Source organism: Mus caroli, unplaced genomic scaffold (assembly GCF_978045245.1).
Source record: "Mus caroli unplaced genomic scaffold, Mus_caroli_1 scaffold_1, whole genome shotgun sequence".
NCBI classification, from domain to species: domain Eukaryota; kingdom Metazoa; phylum Chordata; class Mammalia; order Rodentia; family Muridae; genus Mus; species Mus caroli.
Window position 1 is genome coordinate 60,500,948 of NW_028227256.1, and position 22,231 is coordinate 60,523,178.

The 22,231-nt window shown below is 39.3% G+C and overlaps 2 protein-coding genes across 2 annotated transcripts in view; one reads left to right on the forward strand and one right to left on the reverse strand.

Moving 5' to 3' along the window:
• Nucleotides 1-261: 261 nt before the first annotated feature.
• Nucleotides 262-22,231, reverse strand: part of Dytn (dystrotelin) — a 68,507-nt gene continuing 46,537 nt past the window's right edge. Inside the window, exons 13-15 of the mRNA XM_021173354.3 lie at nucleotides 17,970-18,447; nucleotides 7,958-8,130; nucleotides 262-469 (exon numbers count right to left, since the gene is read on the reverse strand). Of these exons, the coding sequence (XP_021029013.1) occupies nucleotides 7,994-8,130; nucleotides 17,970-18,447 (615 nt within the window). The 3' untranslated portion in view covers nucleotides 262-469; nucleotides 7,958-7,993. The remainder of the gene's footprint in view (nucleotides 470-7,957; nucleotides 8,131-17,969; nucleotides 18,448-22,231) is intronic.
• Nucleotides 1,098-5,258, forward strand: Fam237a (family with sequence similarity 237 member A). Its single transcript, XM_021173361.3, has 2 exons — nucleotides 1,098-1,509; nucleotides 5,125-5,258. Exons 1-2 carry the CDS (start codon nucleotides 1,098-1,100, stop codon nucleotides 5,256-5,258), a joined length of 546 nt encoding a protein of 181 aa, XP_021029020.1.

Below are 22,231 nucleotides of genomic sequence, written 5' to 3' on the forward strand. Positions count from 1 at the left end.
AATTCTTGAACAAAGATAACCTTTGGGTGTGATTTTGATATTCCATCTTAATACAACCGTTTCAGGTAAAGTGAATGAGAAAATAATGCAAAACTAAACAATTTTTTGAGTGATCTGCTATTTCAAGCATGACCCTTTAAAGACTAGGTTCTGAAACACTTCTTTTAGCAGTGTCTCCATTTGTCCCCCTTCTGATCAGAAGAGAAAGAGCCTGTCTTCTGGTGTCAAAATTACAAATTTTGATGAGGAAGTGAGCAGTGCCATTGTCCTTCCAGTTTTCTTTCTTTGTGCTGAATTTCTTTCGATACTCGGAGAGTAACTGGATGAACTTTTAATGGGGTTGGGGGACAAAAGTTTTCTTAATGACAAGGATGTAATTTCCAATTGCACTTGTTTGAAGAGAGCATAAGGACTAGTTAGAGGTGACAGATAGCTGTTCAGGTGATTTTACTATAATAGACATTGTGAGCTGGAAAAGTCAAAGGAGAGACAAACCTTGAGATTCATTGCAAGCACAGAGAAATTAGAAAGCATTATCTATATTAAAGCCATATCAGGATTACATAGCATTTAGACTTACAACCTATTAGTTTTACTTTGCCCTCCAGTCTTGAAATAAATTTATCCACAAGTTAAGCACCAACTGTGTGTTTATTTTTGTTAAAATGTTTTTATAAGCCTAACATCCTTTAAAAATTAAAAGTTACTACAAACAGGAAAGCATACAAGCAAACATAAAAACATCAAGTCCCTAACTATAGTGTGGTTTTGTGTTAAGATGGCAGAACTTTAATTTTCACACAGTATTCTTTTAAGTTACAACCCAGGGTAAACAGTCCACTTATCATCTCACAAGGAATACACCTTGGGAAGTCTTCTTAGCTTTGCTATCTTGGTTGTGCCCAATCTGGATTGGGGATGGGTTATCCAGAAAGAACAAGGCTTGTAGCAGGGGAAGAAGGATCTGTCTTTTCCTAATTAGTAATGTGGTGTGTTTCTTTTCCTGGGAGTAATATTCTCAGGGGCACACTCATTTCCCTTACTGAGTGAAAAACAAGCCTGGACTGATGTGTTCCCATGTGTACAGTTGCAGGACCATGGCTGATCCTGGGCCCAGAAGCAGGATCCACTGCTCCATGAGTCTCACCTGCTCCCTGCTCATTGTGGGAATATGCTATGTGTCTCCTGTTTTCTGCCACAGTCAGACAGACCTGCTGACTCTTAACCAAGCCGATCCGCAGTGCTGGGAGTCCTCCTCCATCCTCCTCCTGGAGATGCGGAAGCCTCGTGTTTCTAACACTGTCTCTGGCTTTTGGGATTTTATGATCTACCTGAAGTCATCTGAGAACTTGAAGCACGGGGCACTGTTTTGGGATCTGGCCCAACTCTTCTGGGACATCTATGTAGACTGTGTCCTCTCCAGGAACCATGGCTTAGGAAGGAGAGAATTGACTGGAGAAGAAGAGAAAGTCTCGAAAGTGCTGACGAGACATTCAGGGATTAAACAAGGTGCATAGTCCTGTCCTGTTGAATCTATCTCTCAAGGGTGAATGTGCTAATGTGTGAGGTAGAGGGAAAGGGCTCTAGGGAGAGCCAATATCTCACTTGGATCTTTAAAGGGGTGGATGTAAAGAGGGCTCAAATAACAGAATAGCCGCTCATGTCAACATGCTTGATTCACTCTAGAACTTCATGTGAAAATGAAAGGTTGTTAGGAATAGAAAGAAGGAAAGAAAGAGAGTAGAAAAGAAAGAGAGAAGGAAAGAAAGAAAGAAGGAAAGAAAGAAAGAAGGAAAGAAAGAAAGAGAGAGAGAAAGAAAGCGAGAAAGAAAGCGAGAAAGAAAGCAAGAGACTGAATGTAAAAATTGCAATGTATAGGTGTAAAGCTTGCTCTAAAATGAAGACAATTTGTATTGTTAACTCAAATATAACTTGGTGTTTCCTTGGTGTGGGACTAATAAGACATAAATAGGAGCTGAGAGGGGGGAAATGTTTGCAGCACGGCAATTCTCACACCCTTTAAAGTAAAAACAAAACACTGCTCTCATGCAAATGAAGAGATATCTTGAGAAATAGTTAATGGATGATGTCAGGAGCAAGAATACCACCTAACCTATATTTATACTTTGTTGCCGTTTGAATGAATCATAAATAAGCAATTAATTCATATTAAGTTATTAATTTTTAATAAGTTGTGTAATGGCTTTTTTTTCACTGCCGTAAATACTATATAGTAGTTCAAACCTAGTCCTCTCTAGAGGTCTAGCAGGAATGTCCCATTTATAAAATTAGAGTGTGAGGGAGTAAGTTATGAGAGATACCTGTGCCATAACCATACAGTTTTTCTTCCTTCTTGGGTGTTCTTTCCATCAATAAATTTCCAAATGTAGTAGCAAGGGTCATCTAGGTGTAGTTAGAATTATTTATGCACTGGTGGAAAATCAAGGCATAACTAATTTTTACTAGTGAATATTTAATCGTGAGCATTGTTATATGTCTCCAAAATGGTTCAATTGGGAAAAAATATTTGTCAATAACTGTTCCACAGTGAAGATTTTTTTGGAGCACTTCTAAAATACATAGTTTGTCTTAACCTCAGTACCTAAAAAATCCCTCATGATTTGCTGAGCCAAGAAACTGGATAATTCTCTACTACTATTTATATACATAGGAATAACATTATATCAGCATTGACTAATAAGAACCATATATTTTCTTCTTCTGAAGCCTGCTGATGTTGGTTTGTAAGGCTTCATTCAGTCCCATCAGAGGAGGCTGTTTAACTTAAGATACCACCGTGTTCTGTGTTTTTAAATCCTGTGTTCATTTTCCACAAGTATAAGAAATGTCTCCAGAATAAATGAATGAAACATGAAAAGAATTATGCCTCCAAAACTTCTGAAAGTCACTCTCGGCTCTTTCCTGGAGAGTTGAGATGGCCTCAGCTGCTCTGCAAACTTTAGAAAAAGTTGATTTGCAAATAGCTCAGTAGCAGAAGCCAATGTTTCCTTTTATTAAAGTTATTTTAATGTTTTGCACAAGCAATTGTTTGAAGATCAGGAAATGAGATTTTCCATTTGGTTGGTCTAACCACAGTAAGATGGAGTTTTGGGTCAAGGAGATACATGTTGGGAAGTTAAATAGTTACAGGAACACTGTGGCTTCCTCTCAGGAAGCCTCATTCAGTCTCGAGTGCTTCAGGCAGGCTCTGGATGTACCAGGGTGGATCCTCTGGTTAGTTTTGCTTTTGTTCCAGGGGATGGAGTGCTATAAAGTTGGAATGAAGGTGAGGTTGAAGAGGTGTTTGTCCCCATAGTTCTCAGGGAAATCATAGCATAGGGCAAAAAGACATAGCTAAAATTACTGTATACGTAATACACAAAGAGCTCTTGTTCCTATGACTTTAAAATAAATTACTTTAAAGTCACTTATGAAATCTTCCTATGAATCATGCTTAGCTAAAATATGTGACCCATGAGATGCTGTAAATAGTATATCACATTTATTAATATTACATCAACAAATATAAAAACAAGAGACATCAAGTCAATATGGAACCCTAGGAAAGTCAATTAGTGTAGGTTCTTATTCCTTTCATCAGGAAAGGGAGGCTATGGAGAGAAATTGGTGGATCACAATGTCTCTTCTTGTTCTTCATTTGTTTGAATGTTCTGAGATTCTGTGAAAGGCCCTAACTCTGGAGACAATTGGGAAAAAGCTTTACCCCCAAAATAGGTGACTGAGCTGAGTGATGACCATGACACCACTGCTGTTTATAACAGTAATAAGCAGGGACAGAAGTCACACATGAGAGCTCTAAAAATTCTAAGAGCTGCAGATGACATCATGAGGAAATATTCTAAAGATTACTTTTGATCTAGAAAAACATACTGACTAGTAGCCAAATCCTGGTGCCTTTTTAGGAAGCTCTAAATATGATAAGAGTTTGAGAAGAGATAGATGGGAAGATGAAGAGAGGAGGAGAGATGAAAGATGGGAGTGGGGGAGAGAGAGAGAGAGAGAGAGAGAGAGAGAGAGAGAGAGAGAGAGAGAGAGAGAGAGAGATTAATTGGTTGGTTGGTTTGTTGGTTGTTTGGTGTTTGGTTGGTTGGTTGGTTGGTTGGTTGACTTAGGGCAGTATAAAGTTAACCCACAAGCAGGAAATAGCAGAGTTCACTCAGAAAGCACTAAAGACTTCTAAAATAAAGACTTCTGAAAATAAAAAGATTTTATGGCACAATATCATCTGTGTAAAAGTAATACCCTCTCCCTACGGGAGGTTTTGCTTTGCCAAGAAATGGGGGCATGGTAGAATCTGCATTTTTGGGGCTGACAGTTTAAATGTTCTAGAAACATTATGAGTTTAGAGTGTTTTTGTGGTGAAAAAAGTTAAAATTTAGGTTTACAATCTGATGACATTTGTGATAAGTGTCTAACAACTTTTTATAGTTCTTATTTTTTTTAGACTGAAAACATTGCTTCCACTACACAAACAGATCTTTCAATGCTTTTGGCTTTCCTCTTCGCTGAAGAAGTTTTCTAAGCCATATATTCTGTAAACACCCATCTGTAAGTTGATTGTCAGGAAGTGTCATGAAGTGCAGCCGTTGCTGTTGTACCAGACTCTTCATTCCAGTATCCTTTACCAAAAATATAGAGATAATCCGTATGTCCTCAATGGAGTAGTAGTTAAACAATATTATTTATAAAGAATGTGGAAATAATCCATATGAGCACAATAGGGTAAGAGTGAAACAAGTTATGGAGTAAGCACGGAGTGAGGCCAGCATTGCCTCTGGAAGGTTAAATTCTTGGTGGTTTAAAGTGTTTGCTTTAGGTTCCTGTAGTAAACATGATACAATGACTCTCTAAAACTTAAAAATCACATGCCTAAAAATCCATAATTTACACATATTATAAATAACAATAATTTGTGTTATATAGGTTATATAAGTTAAATTCACAAGACAGAAAGTACTGTAAATACAATGTTACATGTATGTTCTAACTATATGTAGAATTGTGAGAGTAGCGTAGCAAAAATGTCAATCCTTTCATGTAAGCAGAACAACAAACCAAACTGTGATGAAGAGACCTTATGAAGTTCCTTTTCTCTATTTTCAGGTGCATATTCTCAGCTCCTTAGAACCCTTTTCTTAAAGAAAAAAGAATTGATTGAAGAGTTGACAAGCATGCAAACGCAAAGGCGGGGCTCAAGGTTCACAGGAAAAAAGAAGCTGGAAGTAAAGAGAAAATAAAGCTACTTTCAGAGCTAACTTGATCTTGCAACTGAGAGAGAGAGAGAGAGAGAGAGAGAGAGAGAGAGAGAGAGAGAGAGAGAGAGAGAGAGAATATTTTCCTATCAACCATTTATGTATTTTAAGTGGTGTAAATGTCCAGAGATGAATACCATGTCAAATTCTCTAAGAATCCTATTTTCAGCATCTTGATCATTAGCTGGACTCTTCTCATGGTAATAACTGATTGACCACCCCACTGTCAACAGGAGCTAAAGAACTTCCAAAGATGACTGGGGATGTGGGCCTTGTCTCTTTAGAGTTTGATACTTTGCCTGGCAGCATGGATGAACTAGAGGGCCACACATTTAGCTAGCATAAGCCACACAAATCACAAGCCATTAACTGCTGCATGGCTTATGAAACCGGTGTGAAAGGAATGTACGCATGAATGAGATTGCTGATGGTCTGCAATTCTCAGCCTCGTCTGAGAGAATAGTTTTGAATATGGAATGAAGAAAAACACCACAGGGGAATAAAACATTCATCTAATGAAAACAAAATTAATAAAAGCTTTGGCTCCCAACTGATGTTATTGGATTCTCTTTATTTGAATCTTTAATATTAGCATGAACCGTGTCCAAACTCTAATAAGGTAGCATAATTATCTTTCAATTATGTATTTGCTGTTTGATTAAATATTAAAGCTCTATAAGTGGTTATACTTTGCGCTGAAAAGCAAAATAAAACGAAAGTGAACAAGATACAAGAAAAACCTGTCAATACTTTTTTTTTACTGAAAAAAAAAAAAAAAAGATCAGCCTACATGAGATTTGCCCAAGCAGAGCCCAGGCAATCAATGCATGTGAGAGCTAGTCATGACACTATTTTTTACCTTAAATTAGTCTCACATTTATAACCCTTCTCTTAAAGCTTGACAAATTGTGAAGTTTAGATATACTAGCAATTAGCCTCAAGAAAAGTTTGCTGATTTGGGGCCATCTTCTAACTGGAAAAGTTGTCTAGAGAGTATCAGAAGATGAACTTTCATTGGGGGATTAGCGGGGAACGCAGAGGCAAACTGTCTGTACACAACTCTCTAGTATCAGTAATTTGGGATTTACAACACATCCTGTTTTCTAGTCTAAGGGGTTTCATCCAATTCTTTGAATCAGTTAGAATAGATTCTTACTTCTAACAAACCAAGGACCGCAACTCTTCTTCTCTTCTCCCCCTACGCTGTATTCCATACAGGAGCTCAAGGTTTTCATTTCTTTCCATAAACGTTTGGGACATGAATGTTACTGGTGCTGGGGGCTGCCTTGTCTAGGTAGAACACGAGTGAACCAAGCAAGATTTGAGCACAGGGTTCAAATGCGGCATGAGGGGCTCTTTGTGCCTTTAGAAGCTAAAGGGTATTCAGCATAGTAGGGCTGCAGTCCAGTGAAGTGTATTCAGCACAGTAGGGCTGCAGTCCAATGAAGTGTGGGCATGGACATTTAAATCCATACAACTTTTAGGCATCACAGATTTTTTTTTTCTTTCATCCTTTGCAGCCATTTAAAAAATATCCATTTTTATCTCATAGCCAGTTCAAAACAGGCAGTGGGTTGCTATAATGAGCTGACCTACTCTGTAGTGTTACTTATCAAGATTGTAAGTAAAGGCTCTGGAATGATTCGAGAAGGAAAGTGATTATATTAAGTGCCACTGAAAAGGAAAAAATGTAAGCATTGGGATTAGATTGAAGAGAAACAGTGTAGTCCTAGACATGTCCAGACCTGCTTCACTTTGCAGGCAGTCCTAGGAATGCCTGAGCTGTCTTTCTGTAACATAGCTTAAATACCAAAGTGTTGGAGTCATGACACTGTGTATTGAGAGAAATGCATGATTAGTGTCTGAAGTATAGATTCAGGCACAGGGTTCGAAGTCAGCATGAAGGGAGGGCTAGCTGAAGGACTGTGGAAGTCATCTGCCCTCTTTGTGCCTGTAGAAGCTAAAGACTCCTTAGGTTTGTTATGAGAATTAAATATATAAATAAACAAAAGATGCTTAGAAATAAAGTGTGCTAATGACAAAAAGATGTTAGATACTATCCTGATTATCAATATAAACATCAATGATAACAATTCAACCCAAGGGGAAAGAACCCATATAAGTGTTTGGTAAAACTCATCCAACACAGGGTTTTTAGAAAGACACATTTTCAAAAAAATGTTTGAGCTACTTGTTGATTTAGATATGATTGTAAGGAATGGTACAGAGACATTAATGTACAATACAGGTTGTCCAATTTCCCTCAGTAGAAATATCTTTCATAACTATACAACATCCCAATTAAAAAATGAACACTGGCATTTTAAACAGCTTTCACGTGTGTGTGTGTGTGGTGGATTTTCTAAATATATTGTTTAACAGAAGCATCAGATAGAGAACTGGGTCATCAATTCAGTATTACAAATGTCGTTTGAAGGCTGTTGTTTACATCTATATAGATCACACAATTGAGTAATACCACCAATATGGAGAGAGTGGCTGCCTGATAGAAACTCAACCACCAGGACCTGCTGGTCTCTTTTAACCCCTCTGCCTTTCTTCACCCTCAAAGTTTTATTCAATATAGAAGAACTAAGATAGCTGAGTAGGGAAGTTAAGTAAATAACCAAAACATAAGTTTGTACCCTCCACTTAAACCCTTTAGAGATACGATGAAGGCTTACTTCTTTAAAATTTAGATTCTGAAAAAGGTTTTGCCATCACACCAAGGGGCCTTTGAGTCTGGATTCTTTTTCACTCCAAGTGGGCAAGGTGATTTGATCCACAAGGGCAGAGAAGGCCCTGCACACCTGCTCGGCTCTACCATACAGCTCCATGTCCATCAAAGGCTGCAGACCTGAAACCAACACAGAGAGAAGACATTTAGGAAAATACTATCTTGGATTCTGAAGATCTATGTGGCTACAGCTCTGGCTCACAGAGAAGAATCAGATTCCATCTTCCATTCATTCCTGAAGATGCTGCTCTTTCCCTCAACAGAGAAGATAACCAGTACTTAACTTACTATGATGGAACTACAGTTCCATCCCAGCTGCTGGAATAAACCTGTGAAATCAGAAGCCTACTCCAGAGGGTTGTCATAGAAATGCCATTGTATCATAATGCCCTAAAGACTGTTGAACCACCTTGCTCACCACTCCCCAACACAAGAGTGGGTCCAGCCTATGAATCTGCTTCTGAATATCCAGGTGACTCTGGAGCAGCTGACTAGAGAGAATATGGCTATATTCTGAGACCACCTCCCTGCAGCTAGTAGTAGAGACTCCGTCAGAAAGCCACAACTAGTCAAAATGCAGAGAATGCAGTTGTGAGGAGCCCAACCTAATGGATACATGATATAGTACAACCCCTATCTATACCTAAGGCTCAAAGAACATCAAGGAAAAGGAAAATTGTGAGAGACAGAGGATCAGAACATTTGTTGTATAATAGTGTCTTCTATATATGACAGAGAAGTGCATCCATGGAATCGCAACAATATGGCCGCCTTGTTTAAGACCTGAGCAATAGCAGCACCAGCTAAAATGCCAATGTGCATGGGGGAAATCTCATAGGGCCCCACCTCTAGATGAAGAGCTTCAAGCAATTAATGACTACTGACTGAGCAAGGGAGACTCAGTCTTCCCCAGGAATGAGCCCCCCTAACGTTATCAAATATCAACTGGTCAATCCCATACATACAAAACCATACACATAAAGGAACACTATGGAGTTAGTGAGATGTGCTTATACATTTGTCCATGTAATATATAGTAACATTAATAATAAGAAAAAGAGGCCATGAATCTGAGGGGTGGGGAAGGGGCTGGAAGTGGTTATGGAAGGGATCAGAGAGATGAGACAAATTTAATTTTAAAAAGGTTTTAGTGTGTTTCCCCACGATCTGTTGTGTTGTAAAACTAACAGAACTTGGCAGCTGTTGTTTAAAACTTTGATGTGTATAATCTTTAAAACAAAAGCTTTTATTTTTAAGAAATCTGTTCTTATTTACATTTAAACATCCCCTAACATGTTGAAGAAGTAAAGACACATACGTGTAGATAATTTTTCAAAACAAACTATCCTAAACTGTTAAGAATGATTATCTGTAAGAGACAGCGTGAGTGATGGCCATGCTAATTAACTCACTTTTAGAAAAGTCCTGTTATTTTGGCATTTTAATTTACAGTCAACACAGGACATGACAAGTTCATAGAATGAAGACTCAGAAAATCCTTCTGCTAGTGTCAAGGCTCAATTGCAGCCATATCGGCACTATTTTCTGTGGGATACAAGATGAGTACAAACTCATTATTCTATGAATCGTCTTCCACTGCTCCAGACATACAAGAACTTGGAACAAAGCATTCCAATTGCCTGACTAAAATCCTTTTTCCAGTAGACAACCAACATTAACCAGCATGGTTAAAAAGAGTAACTTAAAATCATATCTATTGAATTGTTTGTGGATATGTGTGTGTATGCATGTATTTGTGCACACATGTGTATGCACACACATGTGAGTCTGTGCATGCATGTGTGAGTATGCATCTCAGCACACATGTAGGACAGTGGACAACCTGTAGGATTCAGTCCTTTCCTTCCACCAGGTTCCAGGGATGGGATTCAGACCATAAGTCTAGGTGGCAGGCTTGTTGACCTCATTAACCATCTTCCCCCATCCCCAATGAAAACTTTCATAGAGTGATTCAGAAATGGGACAGCAGTATCCACTTCATACTCAAGAGGTTGTTTTTCTTGTTCTTGTAAGCTCCTTCAAAAATCTGTTTCAAAAATAGCTAAAGATATGACTCAAGAATCCAGTCCTCTCCCTTCTCCTTGCTCTGTACTTATAACACACACACACACACACACATTCCACACGGTCATACACATGTGTGCATGCATGCCTACACATGCACATACATATGTACATGTTCACACACATACAATGTGTGTACATCTATGTACACATAACCATGCACACACACACACACACACACACACACACACACACACACACACAGACCAAGTAATTGGTTATGTATTTAGGTAAAAATGTGTGTGTGAGTGTTGAAGTAATATAGTGTATAGATTAGAAACTGATCGTCCAGAGGAAATCACAATACCAAAACTATTTAGTTAAACATAATTTAAATCAGGAATGTGCCAGAAGACTATCAGAATGGTAGATGTAGAGACTCGAAACTATTGAATCATCTGATCTATGATTATTCTTCTGGAGTAAATTCTGAGATACTGAGTCCCTGTTCTTCTGATGGCATTCAAGACAACCAAGCGGATAAACGCTCCATTTCAGTATGTTGGGTATTCTATATTCCTCTTTAACATATTTATTTTCACCAAGTGACTTTTGGGCTATAATAGTTTTGGCCAGTAGTGTTATTTTTCTTTGAACATTTTGAATGCACCAGAGGGTTTATCTCTAGCTTGAGAAATGTGTTTATGGTGTCACAAGTGTCATTTTTGCCAGGTTCATAGTTTTGTTTTGTATTTGACTTCTGATGGTTTGATTATAATGTGTCTTGTCTTGTCATGGGCTCCTATGAGTTCTTCTAATTTGGGGTCTTCAGGGCCTCATTGTGGCATTCTGTTGTCTTTCCAATACTTTATGTCTGGAGCCATTGTTTCTTTGGATATGCTTTCTGGTCCTCTATTCTGCACCTAGAATGTATGTAACAGATACCATGGTCTGTTCTGCAGCATCAGTGGTCTGTTCTACAGCATCAGTGGTCTGTTCTGTGGCATAAGTGGTCATGTCTGCTCCACAGCATCCCACACTGCTCTTGGGGTTTCTTTGCTCTTCACTTTCCTCATCCAACTAACTTCAGGTGCTCTGTCTTTGACCTTGCTGAAGCTCTGTTCAGCTTGATTTTGTTTTCCATTGAATGCTTCCACTGATTTTTTTCTTTTCTCTTTCGAATTTCAAATTATCTGTTTAATCCAATACACTTTGCTTTTTGTTAAAATTTGATTCATCAATTGCCTGATTTCATCGACCATCTGACTGGCAATTTACAAACATTTTAAGTTGCTTTAGGTTATAATACGAAGTGGTGGGTTTCATTAGAAATCTTTATATACATGGCATTAAACTTTGTTGCTATTCATTTCCTTCTCTGCTTCCCTTCCTCTGCCACTCTCCACCATGCCCCTGCCCACTCCGTGTTCCCCTTTCTTGCCTCAAATAGTCCTCCCCTCCTTCTTAGACAGTCCTCCCCTCCTTCTTAGAGAGTCCTCCCCTCCTTCTTAGAGAGTCCTCCCCTCCTTCTTAGAGAGTCCTCCCCTCCTTCTTAGAGAGTTCTCCCCTCCTTCTTAGAGAGTCCTCCCCTCCTTCTTAGAGAGTCCTCCCCTCCTTCTCACGTGTGTTCTATTGTCTGGTGATCATTTTGATTCCTCTGCCAGCTAACTGATAATATTTCTTCTTTTTGAGGGTTCACTTCTGGAGCTCTGACTTGTTACTTTGACAGGACCAGGTTTCTCATCTTCTACCTCTCCATGCTAGTAACCACGCAGCCAAAAAGGAAACAAAACAAAACAAAAACAAACAAATCAAATCAAAACAAACAAACAAACAAACAAAAACCCCACAACTTCTCCTACTCTTCATTCAGTTTTATACAAGTTCTTCCTGTAATCTCATAGAAAGCCCCAGTAACAAATTCATAATATGCGTTAGGAATTTCTCAAATTTTCCTATTAGTCCAAGCTTCTGTTTTTGTTGTTAAAAACCTTGGATATAAGATACAAGTTGCAAAACACATGAAACTCAAGAAGAATGAAGACCAAAGTGTGGACACTTTGCCGCTTCTTAGAATTGGGAACAAAACACCCATGGAAGGAGTTACAGAGACAAAGTTTGGAGCTGAGATGAAAGGATGGACCATCTAGAGACTGCCATATCCAGGGATCCATCCCATAATCAGCCTCCAAACACAGACACCATTGCATACGCCAGCAAGATTTTGCTGAAAGGACCCTGATATAGCTGTCTCTTTTGAGGCTATGCCGGTGCCTGGCAAACACAGAAGTGGATGCTCACAGTCAGCTATTGGATGGAACACAGGGCACCCAATGGAGGAGCTAGAGAAAGTACCCAAGGAGCTAAAGGGGTCTGCAACCCTATAGGTGGAACAACAATATGAACTAACCAGTACCCCCAGAGCTCATGTCTCTAGCTGCATATGTAGCAGAAGATGGCCTAGTCGGCCATCATTGGGAAGAGAGGCCCCTTGGTCTTGCAAACTTTATATGCCTCAGTACAGGGGAACACCAGGGCCAAGAAGGGGGAGTGGGTGGGTAGGGGAGTGGTGGGGGGAGGATATGGGGGACTTTTGGGATAGCATTTGAAATGTAAATGAAGAAAATAACTTTTTTTAAATGTAGCAAAAAAAAAAAAAAAAGAATCAAACCAGAACCTCAGAGAGAGCAGCCAGTGCTCTTAACTGCTGAGCTATCTCTCCATATCCATAAAACTATATCTTTCAAGGTGGTGTTCCATCCATGTCTTCTCCAGAAAGCTGGCTTCAACTACTTTACTAAGCTTTGGACATCAATTAAGACCAAAGCAGACATTTTACTAATATTGGTTTAGACACCTTCTTAATACTTTCACAAAGTTTCATTTATGTTAATTGTATTTCTGACCATCCTGATTCAAACAATAAAGAATTCCTTTGATGATAAAAAAAAACCCTGGATATGTAAAATGTAAAGATAATTCCCTTCAATCTTGCATGACAGATTTTTTTTTTAAGTCCTTCAACTACTAACAACAATAAAAGTAGTACTCATCCTTCTATTGAAAGCATCTTAGAAGTTGTACTAATGAGACTATAATTGGAAATAGATGATCCTTTGGTACTTCAAATTGTTTAAAAAATAAATAATTCTAATTGCATATTATGTATTATGTCATTTGAATTTAGAAATACTCTCGACTTTTATGATTTCCCTTCCAATGATACAACAATGCTTGTATAAACACATATGAATAAATTTGTATGAGAGATCTTGATAATATCTTTTAAATATGCACCAATCCTTTACTGTTACTTGTTCAACCAGATCTTAGAAGAGTTAGTATTGAACTGTACATAGTGATAGTTACCTATTCAACCAGATCTTAGAAGAGTTAGTATTGAACTGTGCATAGTGACAGTTACCTATTCAACCAGATCTTAGAAGAGTTACAGTGTTGAACTGTACCTAGTTACATTGTTACCTAGCCAAACTGTTTTCCTTCAGAGCAGGAATGTGGGATTGGTGTTGTACTCAGCCTCATGTTTCCTACTGCCTGTGAGGAAGGAGCAGCCTTGGCAAGTGCTGTCATGTTGGCCTGCTGCATCTTTGCTTTCCAGCCACAATCCTCTGTTCCATCTGCACAGCGTCTGTCTTCCCTGCTCACAGCTGAGACAGACAGTGGCAAGTGGAGGGCAAAGCAATGAGCCAGAGGAAAGGATTTACCAGATGTGTGTGGGGAACTCTACTCTCAAGCGGAAAGAAATAACAAATGAGATCATAAAACCAGAGGTTAGATGGTTTTTCCTTTCATCATAAGAAGAGAATATTAAACACTTCTTCAAATTTAATTCACTTTTTGAAAGTTTTAACCTAATTCATTTGCTACTAACTTTCAACATTCAGAATTTAAACAGGTTGGGGACCTCCCTCTACATAACTCTCTCTCTCTCTCTCTCTCTCTCTCTCTCTCTCTCTCTCTCTCTCTCTCTCTCTCTCTCTCTCCTTCCCTCCTCTGTCTATGTGTCTCTTTCTCTCCCTCCCTTTCTTCCTCCCTCCCTCCTCCCCTCTCTTTCAATTAAACTCCCATGATCTCTGGAAATCTCATTATCTTAGATATTGATACTGAATGATTCTATTCAGCTAATATAAATAGTGGACTCAAAATGCTCACCACATTTTCTGTTTCAATGACCTTAAGCTTCAAAGTAATATAAAGGTCATCTTCATTTACAAAATGTGGTAGTTTCTTAACAAAACTGTCATCTACAAAGGCGGTCAACTCCCGGGCTATTGCCATACTAGATGAATTTAGTGACCCTCTGTCTAGGCAAATTTTATATTACTACATTCCAATAGTAGGTATTGCTAACTTTTGATAACAATTCTGTTTTTAAAAGAACAGTAAAGTGATGAGAATCTTTTTGCCAATAACTTAATTTAGCTCAGTTTAATTTAGCTGCATTTCTCAGATGTTCATGGGTGTGGTTATCATACATCTTGCTGTTTGACTTTAGTGTAATTTTGGTAATGTCTCATTTGCATACATCCTCATGCCCCATGTGCACACATCCTCATGCCCCATATGCACACATCCTCATGCCTCATGTGCACACATCCTCATGCCTCATATGCACACATCCTCATGCCTCATATGCACACATCCTCATGCCTCATGTGCACACATCCTCATGCCTCATGTGCACACATCCTCATGCCCCATGTGCACACATCCTCATGCCCCATGTGCACACATCCTCATGCCTCATATGCACACATCCTCATGCCTCATGTGCACACATCCTCATGCCCCATGTGCACACATCCTCATGCCTCATATGCACACATCCTCATGCCTCATATGCACACATCCTCATGTCTCATATGCACACATCCTCATGCCCCATGTGCACACATCCTCATGCCTCATGTGCACACATCCTCATGCCTCATGTGCACACATCCTCATGTCTCATGTGCACACATCCTCATGCCCCATGTGCACACATCCTCATGCCTCATATGCACACATCCTCATGCCTCATGTGCACACATCCTCATGCCTCATGTGCACACATCCTCATGCCTCATGTGCACACATCCTCATGCCCCATGTGCACACATCCTCATGCCTCATGTGCACACATCCTCATGCCTCATGTGCACACATCCTCATGCCTCATATGCACACATCCTCATGCCTCATGTGCACACATCCTCATGCCTCATGTGCACACATCCTCATGCCCCATGTGCACACATCCTCATGCCTCATATGCACACATCCTCATGCCTCATATGCACACATCCTCATGCCTCATGTGCACACATCCTCATGTCTCATGTGCACACATCCTCATGCCCCATGTGCATACATCCTCATGTCTCATTTGCACACATCCTCATGCCTCATGTGCACACATCCTCATGCCTCATATGCACACATCCTCATGCCTCATATGCACACATCCTCATGTCTCATGTGCACACATCCTCATGCCCCATGTGCACACATCCTCATGCCTCATGTGCACACATCCTCATTCCTGGTGTGCACACATCCTCATGCCTCATGCTTAAGCAACACAAAGATGACTAATATAGAAAAAAAGATAATAAATTTAAATCTCTAAAGTATTAATGTTGGGGGGGAGGTTTGAGGTGGTTGGTCAGCGTGTAAAGGTATGTACTGCACAAGCAGGAAGACCTTAGCTTAGATCCCTAGCACCCACATCAAAATCTGGGCCTGGCTGCAGAGGCCTAAGCCTAGCAAAGTGGCAGGATAGGCCTAATTAGCACTTGTTGGACACCAGCCTTCCTCGAGGCTCAGTGAGAAACCCTGCCTGGAGGGAATAGGTAAATAGTGATGGAGTAGGGTGCAAATGTCTTCTCTGGCCTCCACAAGTGTCTGCAGGCACACACACCACCAACAAGCTACATGCGTATATTTCACATGCATAAGGAAATTAGTATTTTTGAATCATAAAAATATTTATATAATAATGCACATTTCCTGTAAAACCATTTCCATGGTTCTACCGTGAGTGGAAACAGGTGACTTTTTGAGAATTAAAAGTACTTTCTAAAAGCTTAGGCAATTTCTAATTACACATTACACATTATCATATTGTGTAAACTTAGTAATGCACTTATTCTTCTATGATTTTCTTTTAAATTTTATAATATTCTTTTAATGGTATAATAATAATAACTACATATAAACATAGTTATATACACAAACACTGATAAAGTCACTTAAATATGCATTAACCTTTTACCCTTAGGTAAGAAACTGGACACATGTTAAGATATTACGATACAGACCTACTCTATGAGGAATCTAAAGTAGACACTGTAGTGACTGCATTTGTGAGGGCTGACCCAATAAAAAGGTTTAGAATTCCACAGCTTTCATCAGCTTACTTGGAAAACAAAAAGCAAGGTAAAGATGTCACACACTAAAGTCTTTTCAACAAAGCCCAATTGGCCAGTGACATTTTCCTGAAAAGGTGAAGGGGATGTGACTTTATTTTGAATCCTCATCACAATCCCAAGGATGCTTAGGCAGAACCAGAGCGTGAGGTTTTTGTGTTGGTTTCCATTGACTAGACTCTACCAAGTTCTGTATAAAGTTGACATTATCATGTGCCTAGATTATAGCTCTCCAACTGTCATGGGCTGAATTGTGACCCTCAAAGCCTCAAGTTTTTAAAGTTTTAATCCCAGAACCTCAGAATATGACTATATTTAGAGACAGGGTATTTAAAGAGATTATTTATAATAGTAAATGATGGACTCAGTGGGGTATGTGTGTGTGTGTGTGTGTGTGTGTAAGACATTTAAGTTAAAATAATGTCACTGGGTAGCCTTATTCAAATATGACTGCTGAATGTAAACCACGTAGACATGGGTAGAAGATGACAATCAGTGAATGAAAGGAAGAGATCTCAGAAGAAGCCAGTGCTCAGACACCTTGAGTTCTGGCTTGTGGCCTCCAGGACAGAGGAAAATCATCCTTTGCCCACTTTCCCCCTGTACTGCTCCCCTTTATGCCCCTCCCCTCCCTCTTTCCTTTATTTTCTTCTTTATCTTTTTCCTTTTCTTTTTAAAAATTCTTCTTTACTTATTTTTTTCCTTTTTGTTTGCATTCCCTACTCTTGCTGTGTAGCATATATAGATAACGTAACTGGGTTGAGAAGACTTCTTCCAGTGCAGAAACACACACTGATACCATTGTCCTTCTCCTACAAGTCTCCAGATCTTACAGATTTTCTATTGAGAGACTGTTAATCACAATATATGTATATATGTGTGTGTGTGTGTATATATATATATATATATGTATATATATGAAAGAAGATGGTGTGACTACAAATCAGAGTCATAGTAGAGTACCAAAAACCTTAATAACTTAGCAATGAGTTATGGCTGATGATGTACAACTTAGAACAGAGAAACCATACTCTATCACACTAAGACAGAAGCATTATTGTCCTCATTTTAAAATGGTGGGGTTGGGCCACTCAGGTATGCATGATTTAAGATTACTAACAACAATTGCACTTTCAAAACAGTAAAAAGTTACCATGTGCAGGGTGCTATTGTAATGTCTCAAATGACTGATGATAACCTTTAGTGCTCATGGTGATCTTATTAATTAGCCAATGCCAGGGATTGAATCTGAACACTGAGTAATATTATGAAGGTCAGCATTTTAACAAGCAGCCTGAGTTCCTGGTCATCACCCTCTCTTGGCTCTGAAAGTCTTACCTGACAAGGACTTCTTAAGGATAAGTAGACATCTGTGAATTCAAGGCTATCTTGGTCTATATAGGCAGTTCCAGGCCAACCAGGGCTACATTCTGAGACCCTGTCTCAACAAACAAACAAACACAATGAACCAACTTAAACAACAAAATCCAAAGTGCCCCTTACCTGTTGGCGAGTCTAGGTCAAAGGCATCCAGGAGTCTGGGCAACAGTGCTTGTAGCTCCTCATCTTCCAGGTTGTTCCTCTTTTCACTGCAGCTCTCCATCTCTTTCCCTGCTGAAAGTGTTTGAGCAGGGATGTTTACTTCAGTAGGAGGAATCTGGAGTTTGTCTTCCTGGTGAGCAGATGGGGAACTATGGACTTTCCTCAGCATCTTTTGCGGGTGATTTTGTTTCCTAGTGCTTTGCAAAATGATCTCTTGTGGTTCAGAGTCTGGTAGAGCTTTCCCTGAACTTGCTTGACATTTGTGCTTTCTGTCCACCTTGGCAGAGTTAGGAAGCGGTTCCCATTCTGGACCATCCCTAGTGACCCTCTTGATGTGGGAAGAGTCACCTCCTCTCCATAAGCCATCATCTGGTAAAGAATGGAAAATCTTGGATGCTGTGGTTTGAGGAGAAGAAGGATGGAGTGGCTGCAACATTGCCTGGGTAAAGAAAACCCTTTTTTTTAGAAAGAAATTACTTACTTTTCCCACAAATGTATTACAGTTCAACACCCCAACTACACTGGTTTCATGTTTTGTTTTTGTTTGGTTTTGTTGTTGTTTGCTTTCCACTCTTGATATTTCAATAATTTTATTTTATGCTGTTACTTCAGTATAAATTTAAAAGTGTATAAGACTGGGACTTGCTCAGATTGTAAAATGTTTTAGGAATAACTCCAAGAAATTTGGAAAGATGTCTAATTCTGAGTATGTCTAACTCTAAAGGTGTCATAGGACTTTCTAAAAACATACACTCATGTTGATTAACAGGCCCAAATTATTACAGTAAAACATGCTCCTAATGGTTGGCCTCAGAGGTATGTTAAGAGGGACTTCATGAGAAGCTGGAGGCACAAGATTCTAGGGATGTGTTCCACTGTTTTCAAGTTTGGGCCCAGGGTCCTCAGGAACCTAGAGATTCTTGTAGGAGTCATACTTCCTACTCATTCTTTGAATTATATGTCTATTATACTGACATGTACATGGATGGTTCATAGCCAGCAACAGTAAGTGTAGACAATGCTGCCTCACGTGGAACCCAGATAGGAGCCTATCATATGCTACCAGTTAAAAAATAGACCCTTTCTGCTGGTCCACCTAGACCAGCTGACATAGTTGAGGGGTGCATATGATCCCCAGAGCCTGACTGTCTAGCTTTTTAGCCTTGCTCCTGGGTTTGGAGGAACCTTGAGAGACCCCAGGAAAATCCTTGTGGAAACCTTCAGGGGCACCAAAACTAACCAGCTTGGAACTATGCCTGACCACCCATCCTAGTTGGATCTGCTAGTCACCCCAGCTGTGTCTGAATGGGACACAACCTGCAGAGAACAGAACACCTGGGACACAGAGTGGGGTCTGCCTGAGGCATAGCCAGCGGAGCCTGGTACCCTGACCTCCACTGTCTGGCCCATGCCTCCCACCACCTTGCTGAGAAGTCCTGCAGCCATCGGGATCATCCAGCCAAAACCAAGGAAAACCAGATGCCTAAAGGACAGTGTAAAAACACAAGCAAAAAGACCAGTAATATGGCACCACCAGAGTCCAGCTATCCTGCTACAAGACCTGGATATCCTAATTCAAGAAGACGATCTTAAATCCAATCATATAAAGATGATAGAGGCATTTAAAGAGGGCATGAATAAATTCCTTATGGAAATATTGGAAAATATATTCAAACAGGAAGAGGCATTAAAACAGGAAGCAAATAAATATTAAGAAATTACAACCAAACAGGTGAATGATATAAACAAAACTGTCCAAAATCTGAAAAGGAAAATGGGAGAAATAAACAAAACACAAACTAAGGCAATCCTGGAGATGGAAAAACCTAAGAAAGACAACAGGAATCACAAATGTAAGCATCACTAACAGAATAAAGGTGATGGAAGAGAATCTCAGGTGTGGAAGATGCAATAGAAAGAAAAATCAATGAACGCATTAGTCAAAGAAAATGTAAAAATCTAGTCATATCACAAAGATCCAGGAAATCTGGGACACTATGAAAAGACCAAACCTAAGAATAATAGGAGGAGGAGGAAAATGAGGAGGAAGAGGAGGAAAAGAAAAAGAACAAGAAGGAGGAAGAAGAGAGGGAGAAAGGAAAGGGGAGGAGGAGGAAGGGAGAGGGAGGGGAGAAGGAAGGGAAGAGAAAAGGAGGAGGAGGAGAAGGGGAAGGGGAAGAAGAAGAAGAAGAAGAAGAAGAAGAAGAAGAAGAAGAAGAAGAAGAAGAAGAAGAAGAAGAAAGAAGAAGAAGGAGTCCCTGTTCAAAGGCCCCCAAAACATCTTCAACAAAATCATAGAAGAAAATTTCCCTAACCTAAGGAAAGATATGCCTATAAAGGTACAAGAAACCTACAGAATACCAGATTGGGCCAGGAAAGAAAATATTCCTGTGACATATTAATCAAAATACCAATTATACAGAACAAAGCCAGAATTTTAAAAGCAGCAAGAGAAAAAGGCCAAGTAACATATAAAGGCCAACCTATCAGAATCACACCCAATTTCTCATCTGAGATTAAAGCTATAAAGCTAGAAGAGCCTGGGCAGAGGTCTTGCAGATGTTAAGAGATCCAGACTACTATTCCCACAAAACTTCAGTCACCATAAATGAGAAACCAAGTTATTCCAGGACAAAACCAAATTCAAACAATAGCTATGCATTAACCAAGACCTATAGTGGATAACTCTGACCCAATGAGGCTAACTATACTCAAGAAAACAAAATAAATAAATAATTTTACACTATTAAAACCAATAGAAGAGAAACACACACTCTCAACCGCCACCAACATCAAAATAACAGGAAGTAACAGTCATTAGCTATTAATATCTCTTAACATCAATGGACTCAATTCCCCAGTAAAAAGACACAGGTTAACAGAATGGATGGGTAAACAGAATCTATCATTCTGCTGCATACAAGAAACACATCTCAGCAAGAACAATAGTCATTACCTCAGTTTAAAGGGCTGGCAAAAGGTTTTCTAAGCAAATGGACCCAAGAAACAAGCTAGAGTAGCCATTTTATTTTTTATTTGGTTTTGGTTTTTCGAGACAGGGTTTCTCTGTATAGCCCTGGCTGTCCTGGAACTCACTCTGTAGACCAGGCTGGCCTCGAACTCAGAAATCCGCCTGTCTCTGCCTCCCAAGTGCTGGCATTAAAGGCATGCACCACAACTTCCCGGTTTTATTTATTTTATTTTGGGGCCATTTTAATAAAATAGACTTCCAGCTGAAAGTAATCAAAAGAGACAGGGAAGGACACTTCATATTCATCAAAGGAAAAACCCACCAGGGGAACTTTTCGATTCTGAACATCTATACCCCAAATGGAAGGGCATCTACATTTGTAAAAGAAGCATGACTAAAGCTTAAATCATATACTGAACTCCACATTTTAATAGTGGCAGATCTCAACACCCTACTCTCACCAATGGTGAGATCATCAAGACAGAAACTAAACAGAAAAATAATGAAACTAACAGAGGTTATGATTCAAATGGACCTAACAGATATCTATAGAACATTTCACCCAAAACCAAAAGAACATACCTTCTCAACACTTCACTGAATCTTCTCCAAAACTGACAATACAATTGACCACAAAGCAAACCTCAACAGATACAAGATGATAGAAATAACCCTATGCATCTTATCAGATCACCATGGATTAAAGCTGGACTTCAACAATAACAGAAAGCCTACATATTCATGGAAACTGAACAAATCTCTACTCAATCAAATCACTGCATCAGGGAAGCCATAAAGATATTAAAGACTTCCTAGAATTCAATGAAAATGAGGGTACAGCATACCCAAACTCATGTCCAAAAGGACATCAAACTTCTGGGACACTATGAAAGCAGTGCTAAGAGGAAAGTTCATAGCACTAAGTGCCCTCATAAGCAAATTGGAAATTTCTCATGCTAACAAATTGAAAGTATATCTTAAGGCTCTAGGGGAAAAAAGAATTAAACATATCCAGGAGTAGTAGATGGCAGAAAATAATCAAACTCAGGGCTGAAGTCAATCAATTAAAAACAAACAGAACAATACAAAGAATTAACAAAACCAAGATCTGGTTCTTTGAGAAAGATCAACAAGATAAATTCTTTGCCATACTAACTAAAAGACAGAGTCAGCACCCAAATTAACAAAATCAAGAATGAAAAGTGAGACATAAGAACCGACACTGGGGAAATTCCAAGAATCATTAGGTCTT

Bases quoted from the DNA above. Each gene is read 5' to 3' on its own strand.
- Fam237a (XM_021173361.3), top strand. From the start codon at position 1,098: ATGGCTGATCCTGGGCCCAGAAGCAGGATCCACTGCTCCATGAGTCTC. The intron at 1,510-5,124 runs GTGCATAGTCCT...CTCTATTTTCAG, and splicing joins ACATTCAGGGATTAAACAAG to GTGCATATTCTCAGCTCCTT.